Source organism: Paralichthys olivaceus, chromosome 18 (assembly GCF_024713975.1).
Source record: "Paralichthys olivaceus isolate ysfri-2021 chromosome 18, ASM2471397v2, whole genome shotgun sequence".
Taxonomy (NCBI): Eukaryota; Metazoa; Chordata; class Actinopteri; order Pleuronectiformes; family Paralichthyidae; genus Paralichthys; species Paralichthys olivaceus.
Genome location: NC_091110.1, coordinates 9,300,301 through 9,320,154, shown reverse-complemented (window position 1 = coordinate 9,320,154; position 19,854 = coordinate 9,300,301). Strand labels below are relative to the sequence as shown.

At 47.5% G+C, this 19,854-nt stretch overlaps 1 protein-coding gene across 1 annotated transcript; it reads right to left on the bottom strand.

Annotated features, from left to right (window-relative positions):
• Positions 1–1,528: 1,528 nt before the first annotated feature.
• smad7 (SMAD family member 7) lies at positions 1,529–18,916 on the bottom strand. Its single transcript, XM_020082588.2, has 4 exons — positions 17,419–18,916; positions 16,530–16,583; positions 12,574–12,645; positions 1,529–2,421 (listed from the first exon to the last, which is right to left on the bottom strand). Exons 1-4 carry the CDS (start codon positions 17,885–17,887, stop codon positions 1,883–1,885), a joined length of 1,134 nt encoding a protein of 377 aa, XP_019938147.1. The 5' UTR covers positions 17,888–18,916; the 3' UTR covers positions 1,529–1,882.
• Positions 18,917–19,854: the final 938 nt, after the last annotated feature.

Sequence of the window (19,854 nt, the reverse complement as noted above, 5' to 3'; positions counted from 1 at the left end):
ACACTCTCTCTCACACACACACACACACACACACACACACACACACACACACACATAGCTCAGAGCCGCTTTAGTTGTATTAGCAGGGTTAGGGATTACTGATGGGGCGGGCCCAGCGATGGCCACGAGTTTAAAGTGCATGATGTCAAGGAACAGGGTCCCACCATGTGGTCCTGCCAGCATGGTGGGATATGTTCAGAGCTTTATATTCCTTGTTGAGGAAGCTTTCTTTCTGGAGTCTGTGGAGTCTGGAGAGAAGGGTTATTAACACGTGTGAACACAGACGAAGATTTAAACGGTCAAATAACACTAATACCGGCTTCAGTATGTATCAATGATAAATATTTTTAGTCTGAATTATAATGTGTCAAACAATAATTTTTTTCAGTGATGTTATAGCAACTATAGAAAAATAATGAAATAAATTTGCATTGTGTTTGAAGATATCTGTTTCAGGGACATGAATATTCTTGCTTTTTCTGAAGGATTTCTTTACTCAGGTATTTTGTAATAATTGATTTGAAAGAGGCACGCAGGCACACAAACACACACACACACACGCACACGCACACGCACAGGCACAGGCACAGGCACATGCTCCATTTAAATCCTGATTGTACCACTAAGTATGTTGTTTCTTCACCTAAATTCTGAGTTTTTCTTTTTTCTACAATGTTGTCGAACAAAGCAGTGGCTGGGGGGATGGATGGTGCGGAAAGTGGGTCTTGTGAATGTAGGTCTTTGAGACAGTGTGTGTGGGTAAAGCAGGCTTACAGTAGTAATCCTCTTCACAGACACCCATCTGACTAGCAATAGGATGAAGCCCAGACAGACATAAACTCATGCACGCACACACTGTTCGGGTTTGATAGAAGGAAATCTGTTTTGTCTTGTTTTTAGAAATACAATGGGTCATAAATAGGCCTTTGTCTCTAATCACATTCTTGCTCCAGTCCCTCTGAAATCTAAGATGTCTAAGAGAAGTTTGGAATCTTCCAGTACGTGTTTTCCCTCAGGTGTGGCACCAAAATTCTCAATGTGATTGTTTGATACATGTTACACGCTTCTTCCTCTGGAATCCAATTCAAACGAGACGGCTCCTGAGGAAGCTGGGTCGTCTGTTGACTTTATTGGTTCCTGAAACTTCTCATTACCGCTTCCTGGCTCTGATGTCATCAGTCGATTAATGACACAGGAGGAAGAGGGACATTCATCCCGAAATAACTCAGGAAAAACAGCCCTATTTAAAAAAAATGTCAATGAGCCTGTGAGAGCGGGGACAGTGAGCTACGGCGCTGTCAAACTATGACTCACGTCTCGTGAGGGAAGCGTTTTGGCGATCTGCGACACAACATCCTTCAGCGAGACAAAGTGGAGCCAATGTTCACTTTGGTCATAATGAAACCTACATTAAAAGGGTTCTAGAGAATTGTCATGTGGGTCCATTCGAATAATCCAATTCAGCTGATGCACAAAATAAACCATGAAGAAACTGAATGAAACCACCACAAACCCAAAAGTAAACATGTTATTTGTACATTTTTTTTATTTTGGCATTTCTTTGTTTTGCATTTATATTAAGCAAAGTGCATCTTATTTTCTTTTTCATCAACACATTGCACAATACATAAATAATGATGCATATAAAACGTCTTCATATTTACAATTAATAATATATTTATATATAACATAAAATACATTTTTCGCTTCTTATTTTCATTTAATTAAATCTTTGTTGTTTATTAAACAAAGTCCGTCAGAATCGTATACTTTCGTCTTCTTTTAAAACCTTTTTTCTCTCTTTGAACCTCTGGAACAAAAAAAAGGGAAAGAAGGTGTAGTCTGTTTGTGAAGGGGGCAGAAGAGGTGAGGAAGGCTGCTGCTATCGGGTGTTGAAGATGACTTCCAACCAGCACGGGCAGCTGCTGATGAACTGTCTGGTGTAACACTGTCCCCAGCCCTTCACAAAGCTTATCTGCACCGTGAAGCCTGTGCGAGGCTGCTGCGTGAACTCGTGGTCGTTGGGCCGCTGCAAGCTGCCGGCCTTGTCATAGTCAAAAGCTTTGATGGAGAACCCGGGGAACACCTTGTGCACCAGTAGCGTGCGCGAGTCCGGGTTGTCCAGTGTGGCCGACTTAATGAAGATGGGGTAGCAGCTGCGGTTGTAGACCCACACCCCGTCCGGCTCACGCGTCAGCTGGATGCCATAGCCGATCTTGGCCCTCACCATCTGCACCAGCTGGGACTTGTTATCGGAGCAGAGCTGACCCAGACAGAAGCCGTTCCCCTGAGGTAGATCATAGAAGATGTCCAGGGAGGGCTCCTGGACCGAGTAGAGGCGCCCGACACGTGTCTTCTCCTCCCAGTATGCCACCACGCACCAATGGGCCCGCTCGCCAGACTCCTGCATTGCCAGGGAATCTGAGGGAGGAAACAGAGGAAGGAGATGGTTAGAAATGTAAAAAGAACATCAACATGGCGGCACTGAAACATGAAAACACAGATCAATAGGCAAAGAAGGGGAGAGCGGGGAGAGGGGAAAAAGATGAGTGCATGAGACTGGGATGAGCGATGATGAGAAATATCTTTCTAAAGATTTGTATTTCTTCACAACCTCTTCCTTATCCCTGTTTTGGGAAATGGAGAATGTGCTTTACTCGAGAGCCAAAGCTCAACTGTCATCCTCAATTTCTGCCATACAGGAAAAACCATGTTGGAATTCCTGGACTTCAGACAGGAGAAGCAACTCAGAGACATTGGCAGGCAAGTGTCCACACGCAGTACAATATTTGTCTAGGCATTAAACGCTTATCGTCTGTCTGGCTCGCTATATTTTTGTAGCGGCGTGGCCAACAATGTGCTGACGTCCACCAGCCCGTCCCGATGGTCTCCCTACGGCAACATGCTTCACCCTGCTGGAGGAAATTAGAAATGATCTGTCTGAATTTGCGGGGAAAGATGAAGCCGCGGTAACTGAGCAACGGGAAAGAGACGAGGGGCTTTCACACGAGCGAATAAACTATTCCCCCACCCCCATCTACGGCGAAAGCACATGGCGTTTTGCCGCCGAGAGAGGCAGGCCGCTAACTCTCAAGCCCTGGTGTCTGAATTGTTGACAAGCCAGGCCTCTCCAGTCTAAAGTTTCCCCCTGAGCGTAAAAGAAGTGTAGCATTGGCCATGCTCCAGTTTCCAACCCCCACCACCACCAGCGCCAACACCTCCTCCCTCCCTGTCTCCCTTTTCGTGTGCCTCCTGCGCTGTCCCTCTTCCCCCTTCATATCTCTATTCCGCAGAAATCTGGCTCCCAGCTACTCCCAGCTAGAAAAGTGGGAGCCAGTCAGGCGCAAGGGAAATAGAGGGAGACGGAGACAGAGAGAAGGAAAAGAAAAAGAGGGGGCGGGGTGAGGGAAGAGAAGGAATGCTTTTTCACATATTTTGACTGTTACTTTTGCAACTTTGCTTCCTCTCCCTACTTCACCTAATCACCTACAGCTTCTATCAACTGCTCCGCAATCAATTTGTACTTCCTGTCTCTCTCTCTCTCTCTCTCTCTCTCTCTCTCTCTCTCACACACACACACACACACACACACACTCAAATCCAGCATGGATGAAAGACACATTCAAGGGTTAAGAAAGCTCAAAGAGAGGAAATATATGTGTGGGGGGGAAAAAACTGAACAGAGCCCCTCTCAGAGCAGTTTCAGTCGCCCCGATCCTTCCCATCCGACCCCAACCTACCACCGCACGCCCCCACCCTTACTCCTCGTTTCATCCTGCGGTGGCTGTGAACGCAACTGGCAATTTGGAAGGTCCCGTCTGAGACAAACTGCAACATTAATGCGGCAGGATCTCTGCCGGCCCGAACGGACTCGCCGTGGCCTGTCATTAGCCCCTTCATTAGACGCAAGGGAGGGAAAAAGAGGGAAGAAAAAGACAACGCTGGGAGAAGAGACAGAAACAGAGAGGAGGGAGAGAGGGGGGTGAAAAACTGAAAGCATGCCTTCTGTAAAACAAGAGGGGCTGTGTTCTTTGAAGTTGGTCAGAGCCAAGCCTCGGGGAGTTTATCGTAAATCCGTCCCTATGGGGTGCTTGGGGGAAACTAAGTACCCGGTTATCTACCTTAGACTAAATGGAAGGAAGAAAAGCATTTATCTTTGAGATAAGAGACAGAAAAGTATCTCCCACGTCTCAGGATGATGTCAAACAGAGTCTCTGACCTAGGCTTTGCTTTCGTGTCTGCTCTGCGTGTATGTACAGGAACGGCCAAGACGAAGGACACGGCAGACTTTCTTAACAGCTGACACAGGGCCTGCTGGTGGAGCTCACCTGTGGGGCCCTGTGTGTGTGTGTGTGTGTGTGTGTGTGTGTGTGTGTGTGTGTGTGTGTGTGCGCCTAAGTGTGTGTGTGTGTTTGTTATTGCTGAGAGAGACAGGCCCTGGCGTCAGAGGTCATTAGAGCGGCTGCTTGTCTGAGCCTGTCATTGCAGCCTGAAAACACCCTGCTATTCAGGACTACACTAACTGCCCCACTTCCCCTCCCTCGTCGCCTCTCCTCTCTCTTCTCCTCTCAGAAACTCCCGACTGGCGGTGAGAACCACAGAGGAGAGGAGAGGAGAGGAGAGGAGAGGAGAGGAGAGGAGAGGAGAGGAGAGAGAGAGAGAGAGAGAGAGAAAAGAGAGAGGAAGGATGAAAGCAAAACGGTTGGAAGGAAAGACAGAAAAACAACAGAGGGAAATATGATGGGGGAACAGAAAAAGGGAACAAGTAAAGCTGTGATGTCTTCAGTGTCGAGTGAAAACACTGGAGCCTTGACTCTGCATGACTGCCAAAATCCATGCCCCCAGTTTGTAAAACAGCCTCTCTGTTATAGGAAGTTAATATCTGATGACATCACGATGACATTAATTTCTTAGACGTCCTCTACAGCCACAGAGGACATTATCCCTGTGAGGAGTAGTGCACCTTTAATGAGTATGCAGCATTTGTGAATATTATATGTATATTATGCTGCTGGGAGGTTTGATCTAGAAAAATATATCATATTTTCTAAGCTGCTGATAATGTTTTATATCTTAAACATCTCCGCCAAGGCCGAATCTTCCCCTTCAATTCAATCAAGCTGCACAAACTCATAGATATAAACATGGCAGATTTTTTTCTCCAAGATCCATCAATTATTTTAGTGAGAAATCAACAAAAATGTTGCAAAATGTCCAATCTCACATTGTTAAAGTAAATGAATCCAGACCGAAAACTAATCAGAGATTTCCGACTAAAAATTAAATATAGCTTCAGGATTCAGTCCAGCTTTTTCTTATTTTTTGGGATGCAGCAGAGAGAGAGGGGGAGGGAGAGAGAGAGAGACAAGCAGACTCCTCCATCTGTGGGGTGCAGCCTTGTGAAGAGTATGTTCACAGCTTGTCCTGACAGCAGATGAGCTTACACCTCATGAGTAATGCTGCTGAACACACACACACACAGACACACACATGCACTATAATGTGAGTGACCCCATACCAACAAACCCTATTCCAAGTGCATGGCTCATTTAACTGAATTTTACATTTTAACACATCGTGTTTGTATGTGTGTGTTGACGTGCGAGGTGTCTGCTACTTTGAGCTCCTCATGTTACAGCCTGACACTATTTCAGGTGCTTCTCGCGTAGGTGAGCGTGTGCGTGTCAAACGTTGTCGTCAGAGTCTCTCCGCCGAGGCTGCCTGTACTAGTATGCGTTTTTCCATCAACAGAGCCAACTGTGCGCCCCTGTCTGTGCATCTGTCTGGGTGTCTGCCTACCGGAGCATTAGTCCGTCTATCTGTCTGCCGCCCCCACCTGCTTGTCTGCTCTGCAGCCTTTCAGCCCAGTGTGCGTCTCAGGCTTCTCTCCTCGCTGAAGATAAGCTGGCTAGCCGGCGGCCCGGGGCCATCTGTCACAACCCGGCCCCCTTTCTGCTCTGTCCTGCCTGTGTCAGTTGTCTGCTTCCCAGTCTGGTTTGTCCCATGGGGTCATCCCACCCCCCCCTTGCAAAAAAAGAAAACTAAAGACATTCCCTGCTGGTGAAGAGATCAAAACTGCTGATAGATGATATCAGAAAGACACTGGTGTGGAGTGCTTCATGTGACCTTGATCATAATGATACCAGGTCTTGTAAAAAGCATTTTTTTGTAATATATAAAAAAGCAAGGAGCATCTGATGAGAGTATTTAGCTATTATCAACACTGTGCAAACAAAAACAGCACCCTGCAGCCATGTCTTTTTAGGTACTTAATGAGAGATAAGCTTATGGTATTTTGGGGAGGGGGGGGTTGCTCTTCAAAGCAAAAAATAAATGTAAATGAAACCATATCACAACCAGGGAATATTTGGCAGAAACACACACACCGCCAGCTCCCCCGTGGATTTTAATGGTCCTACGGCCTTTAAGAGCGGACGCCACGCTAGCTGAGACAATCACACTTGGTCGGAGGGGGGAGGGGGAGGAGAGGGAGGACGGCTGGAAGGGAGGGGGGGATGGGCGATGACAGACTGGGTGCTTCTCTCAGGGCCAGAAACACAGTCTGGAAAGGTTAATCATTACCTCTGTCTGACTCTGCACACCCACACCCACACACACACACACACGCACACACGCGCACACACACCAGGCCGCTACTATTCTTAGAAGTCAACACAGTCACGGTAACACGCCTACACCCTCATGCAGACACATGCATGCACGTACACACACACATGATTTTCAACCTTCAGGTCTGGACACAACCCTATCAACATCAGTAAATAGTGAGGAGGCTCCTGAGAACTGTCTCGTATCGATCCCTGAGAGCGCTATGTGTGTGTATTTATGTGGGTATGTGTGCGTGCGTGCGTGCACGCCGCACTTAGCCCAGACCGTAATGACACTGTCGTCATCAGACACACACAAGACGGCTGAAGAGAGGAATGAGGAAGACACGAAGGAAACAGCTCAAGGGGGAAGGAAGGACTCTTCACAGTGCCTTATTTTCTAAGTCAACACCCTCTCCTGAGCCGGGGGAAAGTCTATTCCAAAGGTCGAGGGTCACCCTGGAGGCATTTCTCTCGTTCCCTCTGCCACGCCGTATATGCTCAACCTTGTGAGCATGAGCGTGTTTCCGTCTGTAATGAAAGCTGCCGCATTTCCTGTCTGCGTTCACAGAAATATTTGGTCTTAATAGAAGGAAGAGTCCCCCTACGCTGCTCTTTCCTCTGCAGAGAGAAATTCAATGTCAGGTGACCCCTTCAGAAAAAGAACACTTTACCAATCCAATTTGTGCAGTGAAAACAGAAGAATAGTCCTTGTCTCCCATCAATACAACACAGCCTCATAAATGGGAGCCAGGTTTATGCTTGTAGCAGCAAGTGTAGTCTGACACTGTTTCATCCACATTATTTTACACGTCCAAGCTACACCTGTGTTTACAGCTGCTAAAAAGGTAAAATTATTCGTCATGTTTACTTGTTATAATCTAATCTTCCTTATTAAAGTGCAGGCACCACTTTAAAGCAGAATATACACATGGTGGTGGTTTAGTAGGTGACAGAGGAAGTGCCCATTTAGTGAGGCAGGTTACGTGAGAAGTCGCTCAGTTGTCCCCCCCCCACCCCATTTCAAGAAGCATAAATAAGCCCTGATGGCAGGAAAACCGCACAGGGGAGTGGCACAGTTTCGCTATCTGCCAATCTGACTCCTTGAAGAAACACAGATAGAGAGAATGACTCGCACACACGCCATCTCTAACATGAACCATCCGGCCACGACCAACCGGGGAGCAGAAGAAGATAAGGGAGGAGAAATGGAGCATGTTTTCCTAATGCCTCCATCTACAGTATAATTTTGTCTGAGTGGACGTTTCTGCTGTAATTACTTGATCCACATGTCTTGATGTCGCTTGGGGAATTGTGTTTTTCTTTCTCTGAGATAAAACACAACACGGTTTCATAATAAACTTGGGGGATTCTTCCATTTGCAGCCACATTATTGGACGATGTCGAGTGGATGTTTTGTACCCATGTAACACGTCCGTGCTGAGTTATTATTCAAACACTTCATCCGGTTGACCCACACACACACACACACACATACAGGGTCCACCCCCCTGCCGGCCCCATTTCCCAGGGTGACAGGACAAATAAACACTGGCTAGTTGGATACCCGGGTGCCAGGCGGGCCGTAATGATGTCATCAGCTCACTTTTGCAAACACACGTCAGGAGATCACCCACAGGCAACGGGCAGATGGACAGACAAGCCGAACAATCAGCAGCATTGTTGTGGCGCCGAAACACCGTGGGAACTAAAATAATAGACGCACCGTAACCAAACCAACAGAGCCAGTTGTGTGCGGTCGGTGCTCCTACGGTGTTGTTACTTACTTATTAATAATTATGTACCTCTGAACTGTATTTCTGTGAATGTGTGAGGGTGTGTGTGGTATGCAAGCACTGTGGTCTGTGATAGAGATATGGCTGAGTCTGTCCCTGAGATAAAGACACACGCACACCCCACCAGTCTGAGTAAACATAAGACAAAGTGACTACATGAATGAGCAGGCAGACGGGTGGAGACGGCCACCATGTGTGTCACACCAGAAATCTCTCACACTCACACACGTCTGCAGAAATGTGTCTCCACTTAATTCCACTTTTATTTTTATTTTTTTTAAGTTGGAGGAGGAAGGTGTCCTCGGTCCCTTCCTCTTTCTCCTTCACACACATTATCTCACTTTATTTCTTCATACACTGTGGTTAATATGTATAAAAAAATCCACTTCCACAAAGTGACTGCAAACCAAAACAATGTTCATCTTGTTCTGGGCTTCCCTCCAGCTCAGGCTCGGTGCCAAAACTGCATAGCCCACCTCTCAGTCAACAGACTGCGCTAAGGTAGGCAAATGTTTTCAACTATAAATGCTATCTCAATGCTACGTGAAGGAGAACACAACAGAATCTGAGAGAAAATCTTGTGAAAAGCTTTTGCACGCTCTGCCCTATCCTCGCCTCTCTCTCTCTCTCTCTCCATCCTCCGCCGTCTCCGCTGTGCTGTTTTTTCGATTTGCGCAGCATAATGACACAGGGTGGGGAACAAGAGGACGGCCAAAACCAAACTTGAGTCCCTTGCCAAGAGGCGGCTTGGCTGCCACGCAAGGAGAGGAAGTGGGGAGTAATGAGAGATCCTGGCCCGGCGCGGAGCGGCCCGGCTCCGCTCTGCTCGACTCGCTGGCGAACGCACGGCCTCCAAATTACAGAGAGCAGAGCAGAGCTGCTGGCCATCTCTCCCTCCACCCAAAGCCGCCATCTTCTCTCCCACTTCATTCCTTCCTCTAACTGTTTGAGCAATGGAGGGAGTAAAAAAGCAACAAAAAGTAAAATCGGGATTTGAAGCAGAAACTGTTTTACAGTTAGTGCTCGTTTTCTGTCACCTGGATGTTATAGTCGACGTGTACATTTTTATCTTAGTAGGAGCAAAAATGAAAAAAATAAGTATAGTAAAATCCTCAGTTTCTTTCTCTCTTTCTCTTCTTCCTCCCTCCCTTCTTTCTGGTTGGTGCACCCCAGTGTTTGTTTTCCGTCAAGACGAGGCCTCGGCTGCCTCCCTGTCCACTCGCCTTTTCCTCAAAGACATGAGGTCATATCCTGCGCAGCCCTTTCCTTTCCCTACTAACCCAAACAAGGCAGGAATGCAGTGAGAGAGACATAGACAGACATAGAGAGAGAGAGAGCAATAGACTGAGGCTTCTCTGTTTCTGAGCAGTTTATTGCTGGAAGTTAGTTTCCCCAAAAGAATCCTAAGAGACTGTATTACGTATTACATCTGTGATAAACAAATTCAAACAACACACACAGGCCTTCACTTACTGGGCCTGGACCAAAAATGGGCCATTTCTCCAGGGGCCGTCCATATGACAGTTGAACGAGTTTGATTTAACGACCTGAGGTGCCAAGACTAAATTTAATCTCTGTCAGAGCCCCCCGATGAAGGTTAGACCTCCTGCCGATTCACCGGATGACTAATTAACTGACTGAAGGGCCGGACGACTGTCTGTCGAGCGAGGTGACTGGTCGGCGGTGTAAGAATACAACTGGGCCTAAATTTAACCTGCAGTGGGAGGAAGCGCCTGTGTGACAGTCGGCCGTGCGCCAGGGCTCGCACCAGGTCACTCTATCTGCCTGTCTGTGTGTATGTATCGTGTGTGTGTGTGTGAGAATGTGTGTGTGTGCGTACATGTCAGCGCGGCCCGACTGGATCCTCTTACACGCAGGCACTCCGGGTCAGTCCCCGACGGCACCAGCAAGCATGCCACTGACACACACACACCAACACACACAAACTAAAGGAATTGATCTTCTTTGAAATGTATGCATCCTAATTATCAAGTATCAAAACTATTAAGAGCAGAAAACTGGAGCTGTTTGACAAGATTCCAAACTCCATTGAAAATGTGGCTAATCTTTCTAGATCTTTCACATCTGCTGGTGTTGAGACAATATTTAACATTTGGATTCATTTATATCAAAATTGTGTAAAAACAAGCCTAAATCTGTCAAACTAATGTTTCTGCATCAGGGCCAAAACCACGGCTATTGCAGCACAAGCATGGAAAAGTGGATTTCACACACATTCACAACACACAATCTCAGGTCTTTTATCTAATAAAAAATTAAAAGACTTTACTAAATGGACTCGCAGATATGTGAGACACCCCCCTCTGTGAGTCTTCCAGCTCCCAATATGAGATCTGCACCCCCCGACACCCAGACCCAGGCCTCCGACAGCCACCAGCCCCTGCTCTACTCTTCTTCGCCACTCTCCACTCTGTTCCGAGCCGATGACGTGAGCCAGCAAGAGGAGCTTTGGAGCTGGTAGCCTGGCAGGCAGCCTAGTTTGCATTTGCGCTTGTCGCTGTCGCGGTTGGCTTTAACTCCTTCCAGCCCAGAGGCCCTTGGCTCTTAAAGATGGAGAGAAGGAAGGATGTTTCCTCTAACCTCAGCTCAACAGCTCTGACTTAGCTGTGCTTTCCAGATGGGTACTTTTTAAAATCATGCTACTCCAGAGCAAGTCAACAGCTGCTTAAACACGACAAGCACTTGATTGTTCTACTACGCACAACTCTGAAGTCTTTGCTACCCCTTCTCTCACAGCCGCCCTACTCTCTCTTCCTCCTGCCTCTCTGCAAATATGTCTGGTGAAGAACATAAAAAGGGCAGAGCGAGTGAATCAGAAGGTCAGCAGCAGGCCTCCGCGAGAGCCATGTTTCTTTTGTCAGGGCCCCAGAGGGAGGGAGCGAAAGGAGAGAGGCAGGGGAGGGAGGGGGAAGGAGGAATGGTGCGGCCTGTTTTTTTTTTCCTCAGCCTGCCAGAGACATCATGAGGGCAGACCGCTTTTGGGCCAGAGCGCTTCGGCCATCCTGGCCTTCTTCTACCTCTGCTGCTTTTACAGAGGGGGCCCATTCACTGGAGTGCCGGCCCGCCGCTGCCATGTCATCCTCGCCAGGAAGGAAAACAGGCGAGGAGGAGGAGGCGCGGTTGCGTGTACGCCTTGTCGAAGGAGGGACGGAGTAAGGGAGGGAGCGTGGGGGCGCCTGTTAAGACACCACTTCTTGGGTTTCACAGTTTTCAATCAGGTCTAAAATGTGTCTTTACTTAATACACACAGGGAGGACTTTAGTGTCCATCTGGGGGTCTGGAGGAGGTTGATTTTTGGTTCCTGTGTTCTTTTAAGCAAGGCCCCAATCTCCTCTCCCATCTAAGAACACACACACACACACACACACACACACACACACGCATATGCAGGCAGGCAGTCTAACCCCTCCATCCCCCTACCACCAAACAAAGGAGGGGGGAAATGGGCAGCGAACACCAACTGACATAAAACAGGCTTTAAAGGCCCAGTAATGAGAACCATCTGAGGCGAAGGAAAGCAGAGAACAGCAACAGCGCGGAGAGCAAACTCCTTCTCTCGCTCATTCTGTAGCCTATGGACAGGGTGCAGTTGGGTAAGGAAGGCAAACGCTGCCAAAGGGGGATTATGGGAAGTAAAGCTGAGGAGGCCCGAAACACGTCGTGCATGGACAGATGGAAGAGAGAAAGGTGCCTGTGTCTCGCTTTTATCCGCACAGGGAGCTCAGAGAAGAGTCTACAAGGTCATCCCCCCACTGTATATGCACAAACACACCCAAACAAACACACACACACAATACTACAGGCACAGAGAATATTCTTCTTCAAACAATGGCTGAGCGTGTTTGTCTTCCATTACAACATAACACAGGGAAGGGATGAGAGGGAATGAGAGAGGAAGAGGAGAAGAGAGGAGCGTTGTTCAAAGAGCCAGGAGGGAGGAATTTATGTGGATGTGGGAGAAATACACCACCCTCCTCCTCCACTGGCTCTTTTTTTTATTACAGAGGGGAAGCAGGGGCCCCCAGAATCACTGCCTCATCGTCACAAGTAATGGAGGGGAGATGGGAGGAATGCAAAGGAAAAGGAAAACAGAGCAGAAGAGGAAAATAATATGACGAAGAAGAAAATGTCTTTGAAGGGATGTTTACCTGAAAGCCCCACAGGGGCCGAGTATGTCGTTCCCCCAGTGTCACTGGATGAGGGTCCAGAGTCTGGAGAATCTAATGGAGAGAGAGAGAGAGAGAGAGAGAGAGAGAGAGAGAGAGCGACTTTGAATTAGTCCTTGTCTATGTGTGTGTGTGTGTGTGTGTGCGTGCGAGTGTGCGTGTGTGTGTGTGTTTGAGGAGCAGCAGCTGTGAGGCCGTCAATCACTCTGGTGAAATCAATGCCTAATGAAGACGCTGACGATGAAGCTCACACTCTCACACACATGCAGAAGACTCCTCATAGAAGAGTTTCTTACACCACTGATAATCCCCCATAATCCACTGCTTCAGGAGGAACGTTAGCCCCGTATCTCTGCACAGACGAGCTGCCAGGTCTGGAAAGGGAAATGATTGAGGCTATAGTTTGGCCCCCGGACTCTCATCCCAGCTCAATAACCAAATGCAGATCAAATACTAGAAGTCTGTGGAGTGAAACACTTGCTGTTCTGTGATAGCCATCCAAAACCCTTCGATAAATGTCCCATAACTTTCTATTTTTGTGAATTTAATGCGTTTAAAAGAATCAGAAATCTGATTCATCCGACAGCAAAAGGTCTATCAGAAATATGTGCCTCAAAATAACTTAAGTATGTGTGTGTTGCTGCCAGGACGCACTCCATCCTAGGAACAAAAACTAAAACAGAATGAGGCAAACAGAGCCTCAAAAATGTCTCAACGGCCGATCAGCATAGATTTTCTGAACGGCGCACAACAGCAGGCAGGCGAGAATGAAAAGCTCGACATTCTCCTCTCGCCCTCCTCTTAGCATTTGAATGCTGAACTCCCACCAAGGCTTGTAACGTCAACTAGTTTCGACTCGACACCTGAATGGGGCTGTGTGTCAGGCAGAGCAGCACGCACACACACACACCGCTGGGAGAGGGGCTAGCTCTGCCACAGAGCTGCTGCTGCTGGTAGCTCGGAATTCACTAATGATACATTCCTTTTGCTGCACGTCAACCCGCTCTGCACCTACCATCCATCTGACCACGATGTGTGGCAGTGGTCACCTCCGCACTGACTGGATTGTGACTCTAAAAGTGCAGTTTTTACCTGATGGGTGTATTTTGTAAGGCACGTGCGTGTGGACTGCTGCATTCAGCTCGATCCTACAGAGGCTAAAATAACAAAATGCAGAGTGAGGAAAACAGGATTCTCGCTGTGCAGCGTGTGGGGGCTCGGTGAGCATCTCATCCACATATGGCGAGGAGGGGGAGGCGGAGGAGGATGGCGTTTCTGTTGAATACTTCCACTCTCTGTCTAACAGATTGTCTCGCTGGCCTCCTGTGCGACCGAGCGGAGCCGCAGGAGCTGTGAAGTATCTCAGAAGTATTTCTCACCGCCACCCCGGCCCCGTCCGGACGCTGCCCGTGCTGCTGCGGTCGCCATAACGAGATGCACGGGCACTGCCTCGCTTTCATTGGCTGCCAGCGCCATTGCCCTGGTCTCCCCGGGCAACAGTTCACAGCTGACCACAGGGCCTAAAAGGGGGGGGGGGGACTACCGGAGAAAAAGAGCTAAACAGTGTGTGATTTATATTCCCCAGAGCTGAGACAAGGTAGCATTTTACGTCTGGGGCTGCTTTCATATTGACCGCCGCTGCTGCTGGAGCAGACAGCCACCCTGACACATATAACCCCCACTTCCTGCTCACTGGAATCATAAAACCATCATCGTTAAAAAAATTCCTCTTTTTCTTTTTTTTCTATTTAATTGCTTTCTGAAAGTTGTCTGTTGAAATTTTCTGAATTTACCGATGATTCTTTCGGCCGCGTATCGAGCGAATGCAAAGAATAGTATAGAAAATCGCCGTTGCCTGCAGTAATGGGAAGGAGTTGATGACAGCTCACCAAGGCACTGGGGAAAAACCCATCTTTCTGCATGATAAGCTCGTCTGTCCTCTGTGCATGTGTGTGGTGTGTGTATGTGTGTGTGCATGGACCCTCCAGCCTGCTCCATTGTCCTATTTTTTTCTAATATGTTGTCTTTCACCCGGCTTCACCAACACAGACAGGCAGACACTGTCTCATTTGATTAACCACAACTGCAGCTGCATTCGCTAAAAACGCAGCCAAACAAGGAAATGGCCTGACAGGTGAGCTACAGACTTAAATTATGTTAATATGTTTTTTTAGAAATGTGCATATTCAAAGAAAGTATTTACTGAGAGACTCTCTTAGATATAAGGGCTCCAAAAACCTTCCGAAGGGCTTTGGTTCTCTTTAGAACCATCTGCTTCTGAGGAACCCTTTTTTGGTCGCAGAATTTTGCAAGGGTTTCATTAAGAAGTTTTAAAGTTTTAAATTTACATGCATCTGGAATCCTTTATCAATTAATCACACTTTTGTTTTGTCAGTCTCCAGTCAACAGTAAATACGAGTCTTTTATAATAAGTTCTAACTGATTCCAACAATGTTCACCTGAAGAAAAGCCAAAGAACCATTTATGGTTCCATTTAGCACTTTTATTTCTAAGAGTGCACCACGGCCTGGTGATATTTTCCCTGTCTTGTTCTGTTCTTGTTGGCAGTTCCCACAGTCACACCAATTTAAGTTTTTTTTTTCTTTCCACTTTGCTCTGTAAGGGGAAACGGGGTGGTAACATGAGTTATATAATCATTTCCTCTATCTGCATCCAGCTTGCATTTCCTATTTACCTTCTTGTTTCCTATAATCGCGGGAAAGAGTCCAAAATGAACTCATGCCCCGAGACTGACGTCACACTAGCTAGAGGGTTTGAGTATTTAATAATTAAAAATAGGATTTCTCTTAATATTTTTGGATCAATTTCTGCTCCATCTCGGAAATGCATTTCAAGTAAAAACAATATGATGGAAGCCCGGTGGGTTAATATGACAAAGACGGAGTGAAGGGGAGCTTTTGAAGAACACACAGCTGCAGCTGCTATGACTTCCTATTGTTTCCACTCACTGAAAGCCACTTTCTCCTTCTCCTGACTAACTGGACGGCTGCACGGCCGACTGGTCATTGTTCGACCCAGAGCTCTTCCTGCACTGACACCACAGCCACACACTGGGGGTATAAATGAGCAAATGAGCGAGGGAGAGAATCAGAAAATGACTAATGGATGCCTCAGTACGTCCCATACTTTGTCACTGTTTCTGTGATATGTAGAGGAACTCATCTCTTTTACCCTCCCACCATTATGGCACTGTTCTGGTTATATCCTGACATGTAACCGTTTAAATAGATTAATAGGTGATGACATAACTTGATGACACTTTTCTGGCACCAGGGAATAGCAGCGTGTGGAATCTGGCACAGGTGCAGCCAGACAACAGTTAAACAAGACCAAAACTTGTAAACTGGTGGGGAAACAGTTGTGAGATCATGTGGAAATTATCTCCCCCAGACCCAAAAACTAACATGAGATGCGGGACTGTGACACACACACACACACACAGCCCTCAGCCTTAATAATTTGATTAATCCAGTTGATAAATGCTGTCTGGCTCCAGACACACTGCTGTCTGCCTGTTTCTCCCTCTCACTCTCTCAATGCACAATAGAAAAATGGACACACACAAACAAATACCCATACAATACAGACACGCACACCCACAATATGGCCCCTGGTGACGTCCTCAGTCTGTCTGTGGCTGGTATCTCAACTTTGTGCTGCTTTGCCCTGGCTGACAGCCACACAAGAACTGCCCAGCCAGCCAGCCAGCCAGCCAGGCGTGCCACTCTGCTATCATAAATCACAACATAACATGGAGCCATTTCCTACAAACACACACACATGCTCATAAATGCACTGCAGGGGGAAGTGTGTAAGACTGTATGTAATGTCACACAACATATAATCAGTCATGAATACAAGATGAAGCCCTTTAAATGTTGTGCATAAATATACATGTGCGTGTAGACTGGGCTCACCTGGTGGTTTAAGATAGTCCATGGGATAGCGAGAATATGGAGGAGGAGGAGACTCTGCATGTGGAGGGAGGAAAAAAGAAGAAGACGCATGAGCATAGGAAGAGAAGGGAGAGATCTTAACTTTATGATAAGAGTAGTTTCATTCTTCAGGGGGAAAAAGGGGGGGTTTGTGTCTGTCAGCCTGAGCCTGCAGAGGAAAGCAGAGAGGGCCGGGGCCGGGCGGCTATTGCCTTTCATTGGCAGGCAGATAAACAGGGGGCCGCCTGGCGCCAGGAGGGCCACTATCAGCGTCTAGGACAAACTGAGATACGGGCCTCTTTTGGCCCGGGACGCCAAGCAAGCACACGCACATACACACACACGGGGGCTGGAAACTTCAGCGTGGAAAGACTGTAAAGCCCTGGCTGAGTCGCTTTTGCACTTTGGAAATGCCAATTGTGAAATGCTGAAATGCCAGACAGGACTGTTTGTTTGATGAAGTTAGAAATATCCCTGATTTGACTTGGAATAAAAAGGATCACGTTGGGTGGCAGCCTGATAAACTCGGAAATCAACACATTTAATAGTTAGAAAACATGGTTGTAAGAGTTGATTCCTGGGAGGGGAAGATGTTAAATCGAAATGTAATGACAACATAGAGGAGGACCACTTGGCACAGTTTGCACATGGGCTCAGTTTGACCTTATGGAAACTCAAGACAAGTGTGCCAAGGGAGGTGATGTCATTTGAATTAGGCTAATTGGTGCTTTAAAACCCTGGCGATTCTTTTCACCTACTCTGTTTTGGATTCAAAATAAGGCCCCACAACACCAGCAGAAATGAATATTGTTGCGAGGGTGTACAGATGGATGGATGGGGGTGTAATTTAAAAAAGAATAATCCGGCTCACCGAGTTCACAAAGCCTGCTCATGTGGTGCGGGTTGCAGCAAACGAGCTCCGGGTTGATTTTCCCGTAGGATTCACAGCAAGACAGCCTCTTGAGCTCCGAGGAATGCCTGAGGTCCGGCCACCTGAACACTTTGTAGAGCAGCATGGGGAGAGAGTAAGACTGTTGACCCACTTTGGCGTCCACTTTGCTGGGCAGGAGCAAGCAGGGGCTCCGTGCGCCCCCCTTGGACTCCACCGCCTGCAAGAGCACCTCTAATTGTTTCTCTTTAATCTTTTTCAGTATGGAGTGGGTCAACGCCTTCAGTTCGGCCTCGGACCCGGCGCCGGACTTGGCCACCTTTGTCGCTTTGCCCATGCAGCAGCCCCCGGAGCCATGCGTCGTCCCTCTATCCGCCTCCCCGTCGCCCTCCACGGGCGCGCGGCTCCTCCAGAGTCGCCGGACGAGCCCCGATCGTTTGGTCCTGAACATGCGGGACGAAAAGAGGGTTCCCCGGCTAAAAAACGAGCATGGTGTCCGCAAATCATGAAGATTCCGGGATCCGAGTCCAGGCGGTGACAAGCAGCCTGAGAAGAGACGGTGGAAAAACTGGGATGAGCTGGATGAGCGGAGGAAATCTGTAGCATGCGCCAGTCTCTGTCTCCTGCAGACTAGATCACCAAGGTGGGGGGGAGAGAAAAAAGCAGCAGTTCACGGGACAGTCAGCGTCTCCTCTGGGGGATAAATAACCATAACCCCCGGGGGCGTTTAAGAGCGGGCTATAAAACTGAATCTCGCAGCCTAAACACCTCCGTGGCAGAGGGGGAAACGCGGACGCATGTAGCCGCGGATGCGTCAGGATTTGCTGGGTGATGTGCAGCCTAGCACCGCGATCTGACCCCTTTAAAACACACCCCGTGTCGGTTTTCAGCAGAGCCTACAAACATCGCGGTGAAAACTGGACTAAACTGCGGGCCCGGCTAGGAAATAAACGCACAATTATCCCACTGAAAGCGAGGCTCGCCGCTCGCGTCCTCATGAACATTAATCCACAAAATCCTTGATCCGACTGCGCAGAGAAGGGCTCTCTCTTCCCTTCCTCCACCGCCACCACCACCGGGCTACTTCTCGCTTTTTTATCCGTTATGGTGCGAGTGTGCAGGGGGATGTAGTCTGCTAAAGAGCCGGGGATTCAAATCCAGGACTGGATCTCTGACCCTGTACGTTTGAGGAGGAAAAACGCGAGAGACCCTCTGGCAACGTCCGCGCATAAAAAAATAAAATAAAACAATTAGACTCAGGCGCCGAATCCGTCTGAAATACAAAATTAAAAAAATAATCCAACACTCGTATAATCTCACACGAAGTTTCCGTGTGTGGGAGCCGACGAGTGATGTGGAGAGGGCTCCGCGTCTGTCTGTAAATGAGGCGGATGGTTTGGGTGCCCTTGCTCCGTCTCCAGTCTCCAGTGCGCATTGACGCGCCCGGTCACGTGTGCGTCTAGACACCCTGTCGCTTAAAAGAAATGTGATTGTGTTGCGCAAACAACAGATCAAGTGGAGCCCACGGTGCACGCTCACGGGCACGCACATAGCACACACACACGCACGCACGCACACACACAAACACACACACACATAAAGGAATAGAGGAGTTAAAGTGAAATAGAAAAAGTGTGAGAATAGGAGCACAGGAGTGTGAGTGAGGCCAAAAGATACAAACTCAACATTAAAGTTACTCGTGTTAAACTTTTACATGTTAAATACACGCTAAATATAAGGCGTATAAGTTTATTTTAAATACATTTTATCTTAATAAAGCGTCCTTTCTTCTATTTTGCTCTTATTTAACTACTTTTGATAGGTGGATAATAGGGAAAAAAGTGACAGAAAATACGTACATGCAACTCTTGACTATTTAGAGTGTGATTCCCTCCTGGACCCTGTTTCATTTTCATTATATTCATTTTATTTTGACATATATGTTAAAATGACCTATTAAAGAAAGTAGGAATCAGTCAAATGAATGGGTCACATGTTGTGCAACAGTCAGTCTAATCGAAACTTTCCCTTTCTCGGACTTTTCTGCTGGAGATGAAGGATTTCTAATATTGTCATGTTAATCAAGAAGAGGTTGTACCTGCCAGACTAAATGTAGGGAATAGATACGAAGGGAATAGATACTAACACATAGATACAAACCGCCTACATGTCCGAAACGCAAATGGGAGCGCGCTGCTGCCCCCCTCTGGACACACACACACACACACACACACACACACACACACACACACACACACACACACACACAATCTTGATGATCAACACAACAGTTTCCACCTGTATTTGTCCAAAGAACTTTCCATCAGCTAAGGATCAATTTTCTTCCTTTCTCTCTTTACAACTGATGTATGACAGCCTCCTCCCTATTTCTTAATTTCTTTGTGTGTTCAAGAGATA